The following is a 4,884-nucleotide window of genomic DNA, read 5'->3' as shown; positions in this document are numbered from 1 at the left end:
TCACCTGCGAAAAACGCGGGCATGTCGCTAGTTGAAGGCTATGATGTAATGGTGGTATATAGGTTTTTATTAATCTTTTGATAGAAAACAAAACAAATTAGTTTGTAACACCTGTGATAATATCAAATTGATGTAGTGAGCTATGTTTGGCTTACTATCGAACAAGGCGAGGAAGCTTTTCTTATCTTTTGTTTTTTGTTTGTTTTTTTTTCTTTTCTCATTTGTATCATTATTACTCATTTCAAATGAGTTGACAAAGTCAACTATTACATGAGAAAATTGGGAGGTCTAATGTCAATTTTAGAGGTATGAATAGAAAAAAATATTTTTTTGCACAAGAGGATCAAAGGGTTTCACTCATGCCCCCATGGTAAATAGAAACACTCTATTATTTAAAGAGAAAATAGATGATCAGCATAGGACCTTGATTGATTGAAGTAATTATTCTATGGTTTCGAACTACCATGTGACATTGCCATATGGTAGTTCGGGCTAATAATACCACTCAAATTTGTTGGAAAAAAAAAATCAGTTAAGAGAACATATAAGAATTGCAATCACCTTAGACTCTTGTAAAGTTTATACTAGATTAAGGGTTAGTTTGGGATTGCTGTGACTTTAAAAAAAAACTGCTGCTGCTGTGTTGTGAGAATAATCAACTGTAAATTAAAATAGTTTCGTGTTTGGTAAATAATATTTTTAAAAGTGCTGTCAGTATATAAAACAACTGCAGAGTGTGTTTTGATCTACAACAGCTTCTAAAAGCAACTTCTGGGCTCTTCCAATTAAAGCTGTTTTTTATTTATTTACCAAACACAATAAAATCTAAAATTTTGAACAAAAACTGATTTTTTTTAAAGCGAAACAATCCCAAAAGGGGCCTAATTCCTTTCGCCTGAAAATTAAATATTTAGATACATGACAACAACAAAAAATATTATCTGATGAATATATATAATTAAAAATAATAATTATAAATAAATAAACAATAATTCTGCTGAACTTTTGTGTTGGAATTTTTCTTTTTTAACCCACCCCTCCTTCCACTTGATGAGGCTCGAACACGTACATGACCTCTCATTTGAGAGGTTATGAGAGGTCATTGTCTTACCACCCCACTAAACACATGCACCATATTGAAAAATCTTTCATCACGAAACGGCTCTCTACAACCTTAAATTTTAAAGACAAAATAATCTTGAATTCCTGAATCCCATCTAACAAGGTTTAGGATTAACCATATTGACATTTCAGCAACGATATACCGTTTACGCTAGTGTAGTGTATCGGATACAAATTAACAACTCTTTCTGATTAACCAAAAAAAAAAAAAAACTACTCTTTCTGAGTTTGACAGCCACGAATCCACGATGCAACGGCTCAACTTTCTATTCAAATTGAACGCTTTGTCCAGTGGCAGATTTCGTGGGTACGTGACGTGGAAATCGCTGCTCCACCAAGTGCTTTGCAAAGAGAAAATTTAGAAAAGCAACACCAATCTAGGTAAAAAAGATCAAATAGATAAAAAAAAGTTAGGTAGAACGTACAGAAAAACAGAGAGAGAGAGAGAGAGAGGGACATTTCAAAGGAGCACTTAATTTATTTACTTCTATAAAAAGGATTGGAGATACTCTTGAAAGCGACGAACCAGGAGAAGACTGGCCGGTATAGAATATTACAAACTTCCCCTCAAACCAAGTAACCAACCCCCATGAAGGTTAGCTCAGAATCCAAAAACAGGTAGAGAAGAAAACGCCAAAACAGAGAGAAGTTTTTTACGTACACCCTTCAAAGCAAAAACCCAGAAGAGGAATGAAAACACAGGAGAGAAATAAGAAGAATGAAAAGAATAACAAGAGGTGATTATTACAAAGTTTGTATTGGGGTGTGTTCTTCACCAACCAAAATATAGGGTTTGTCTAGCGAGTAGGAAAGGGTAAACATGAGGATATTGAAAAGGGAGATAATCGAAGATGTTGCTCTGATAGGGGGGTTGGTAGGGGTGCAATTTGTGTATGCTGGGAATTCTGTATTGCTGAGCTATTTTATGTCTTTGGGGCTTGACCCTCTCACCATTGTTATCTACTCCAGCTTTGCTTCCTTCATCATCCTCTCTCCCATTGCTTACTATTTTGAAAGGTAAACCCTTGTTTTTCATGGATGATATGGAAAATCATTGATATTATATTTCTGAATGCATTTCTTCAAGTCTGGGAAGATTCTGTCGACGTCTGATGAATTCATCTGTGTTTTTATAAATTGCAGGAGCAAATGGCCAAACAAAATCAGCCTCAAGTTTGTGATTCAGTTGGTTTTGATCGCCTTTGGAGGGTTAGTCAAATTTTACCTTTGATTTTTTTCGGAAATGTATTAGATATGTTTATTCTTTTCCCCAGAATGCCGTTTAGTACTCATTGTTTATCCAACCCACGAGCATCAATTATTATAATCTAGTAGCAAGACTTGGTTGGATTATTCCATTTCACTTTGTTCTTATTCTGAAATTTGTGATGGGTGTTTCATGGACCATAAGATACAGGTTTTGATCTCGAGAGGGGGTGAACCTCAGAATTTTCCAAAGAAAAACATATCCTAATTAACCTTGAGTTTCCTTTTAAGTTTTAACTAATCTCTTGTTTGTTTATAATGGATGTTTAATTATCGAACAAATTTAGGATGCAAAGCCAAAATTTTTTAGTTCTTTTGTTCTGTTCTTGAACTCGAAGCTTGAGATTGAAGCATATAGAATTAAATCAATTAATCCTGTTAGGATCTACGTTCATGATATTGAAGCATATAGAATCAAAATCAATTAATCAATTAATATTTGACGTATACACTATTTGATCTTAATTAGGCCTTGATCATTATTAGTGTGATGGTTTGTCAATTAATCTGCTACTCGTTTTGTTTGGTACATTAAGCACTAGAAGCCTAAAAGAAGGGAAAGCCTAACGCAATGCTATCGAGCCTTAACCTTCTAGTTTTCCATGGATAAAAAGGTTTTGAATGGTAGTTGCTCTATTTCAATCCTCATTATTGCAAATAAAAATTGACATTTCTTGGCCTTTTTTGCTGCAGAGTAACTTTGTTCCAGGTATTATTTTTAAAGGGAATCGTGCTCACTTCACCAGCAATGGCAACAGCCATGCCTAACCTTGCTCCAGGACTTATATTTGTCATTGCTTGTACTGTTAGGTATCTATAGTTTAATTTTAATCTCTACTTTTGTAGAATCATTAGAATATTTAACATGACATAACTTCGTTATGATGGCTATGCAGATTGGAGAAAGTAAAACTTAGTTGCCTATACAGCAAGGTGAAGATTCTAGGTACATTGTTGTGTGTGGTAGGCGCTCTCACAATGAGCATAATGCAAAGCACCACTTCCACCCCAGCAACAGAGATTCAATATCAAGCTCATTCTCCTGATGTGATCTTCGACAAGCAGAAGATTATTGGATGCTTGTATCTCCTTGCTGCCGTGTTTGTTTTGTCCAGCAATATTGTCTTGCAGGTGATGATCATCCATAACATGTTTATAAATAAATAGTACTGTTATCTTCGCTTATACATTTGCTTCACTAGAGAAGTATTAATCAGTAGTTTTGTGTTCATTTTATTACTGCAGGCTACAACATTGGGTGATTTTCCTGCACCTGTGTCCTTGTGTGCCATAACATCTTTCATAGGGGTGTTTATAACTGCAGCTGTACAGTTGATTCAAGATCACAAAATCGAAACTGGTTGGCCCCTTGTCAGTGCTCGAGACTTGATTGGCTTTTCTTTACTGGTAAGTATGACTTGTTGTCCTTATTTTAGAGAGCCAATCCTAACATTATGAGCTTAATTAGCTAGGGATATAACCATATAGGATTCAAGGTACCAAACCTAAAGCCTCTCGCGACTAAGGCTTTGATACTAATTAGGCGAAGAACATATATCAAGCTAACAATTGCTACTTGGGTTAGGTTTAGGGGATTATAGTATGACCCCCTTTGTGAACAGAATTTTGCAAAATTGAATCGCTAATTGGTCAATTTTTTTCCTGTTACTTTCTAATTCACAGGGAGGTACAGTGAGTGGAGCTTGCATCAGTTTCAATGGGTGGGCAATGAAGAAGAGAGGGCCAGTTTTGGTGTCAATGTTTAGCCCCATTGGAACTGTCTGCTCAGTTGTTCTCTCGGTTATCACCTTAGGAGAATCTATCAGTGTTGGAAGGTACTCAACTATGTTCTAATTCCTTACTGATTATGATCTTACAGGTCAGTGTAAATCTGAGGATTAAGTATTAGAAACTTAACCTAAATTTGTATATATTTCTTTCAGCCTTGCCGGTATGTGCCTCATGTTTACTGGGCTCTACTTTTTCCTATGGGCAAAAGGAAAGGAAGGATTTCCAGATGGGGATGACTTGGAAAGTGAGTTTGATGCAGTGAAGCCTCTTTTAAGTTGATAAATTGTCTGGTTTGTATATATATTTTGGTAAACAGATAGGAAATTAAGTTGGAAGGAAATCGTTCTACGGGAGTGATAATTTGATAAAGACTAATGAGCCCGTACGCAATGTGCTACTAGATCTATCAGAACAATAAGATTGAACAAGGATTTTTGCATAATGCCCAAATATTAGTGAACTTTTCTTTGCTTAATATTGCTTAATATTAGTCAGTAAGAGATGCTACTTTTCTGTACTGTTTTTGGCAGGACCATGATGGGGTACGACCTTTATTGCTTTGCTGTGTATATGACTTGGGGGATATTTTCTTGCTTGGGGAAGAGGATTGGTTTGGGCAATTGAGATTTCAGATCCAATCTAGGCTTTTCTTTTCTTATTTAGGGGGGTGGGTTTGGAAGGCTTCAGATAATTTCTAATTCCAAG

General features: G+C 35.6%; 1 protein-coding gene across 1 annotated transcript; it reads left to right on the top strand.

The window, feature by feature from the left end:
* Nucleotides 1-1,683: 1,683 nt before the first annotated feature.
* Nucleotides 1,684-4,654, top strand: LOC112180125 (WAT1-related protein At5g47470). Its single transcript, XM_024318630.2, has 7 exons — nt 1,684-2,139; nt 2,266-2,331; nt 3,082-3,198; nt 3,285-3,519; nt 3,634-3,795; nt 4,072-4,223; nt 4,332-4,654. The coding sequence occupies exons 1-7, from the start codon at nt 1,943-1,945 to the stop codon at nt 4,456-4,458; spliced, it is 1,056 nt and encodes a 351-aa protein (XP_024174398.1). The 5' UTR covers nt 1,684-1,942; the 3' UTR covers nt 4,459-4,654.
* Nucleotides 4,655-4,884: the final 230 nt, after the last annotated feature.

Source organism: Rosa chinensis, chromosome 7 (assembly GCF_002994745.2).
Source record: "Rosa chinensis cultivar Old Blush chromosome 7, RchiOBHm-V2, whole genome shotgun sequence".
NCBI classification, from domain to species: domain Eukaryota; kingdom Viridiplantae; phylum Streptophyta; class Magnoliopsida; order Rosales; family Rosaceae; genus Rosa; species Rosa chinensis.
Note: the sequence above shows the minus strand (reverse complement) of the source record. Positions and strands in the feature narration are given on the sequence as shown.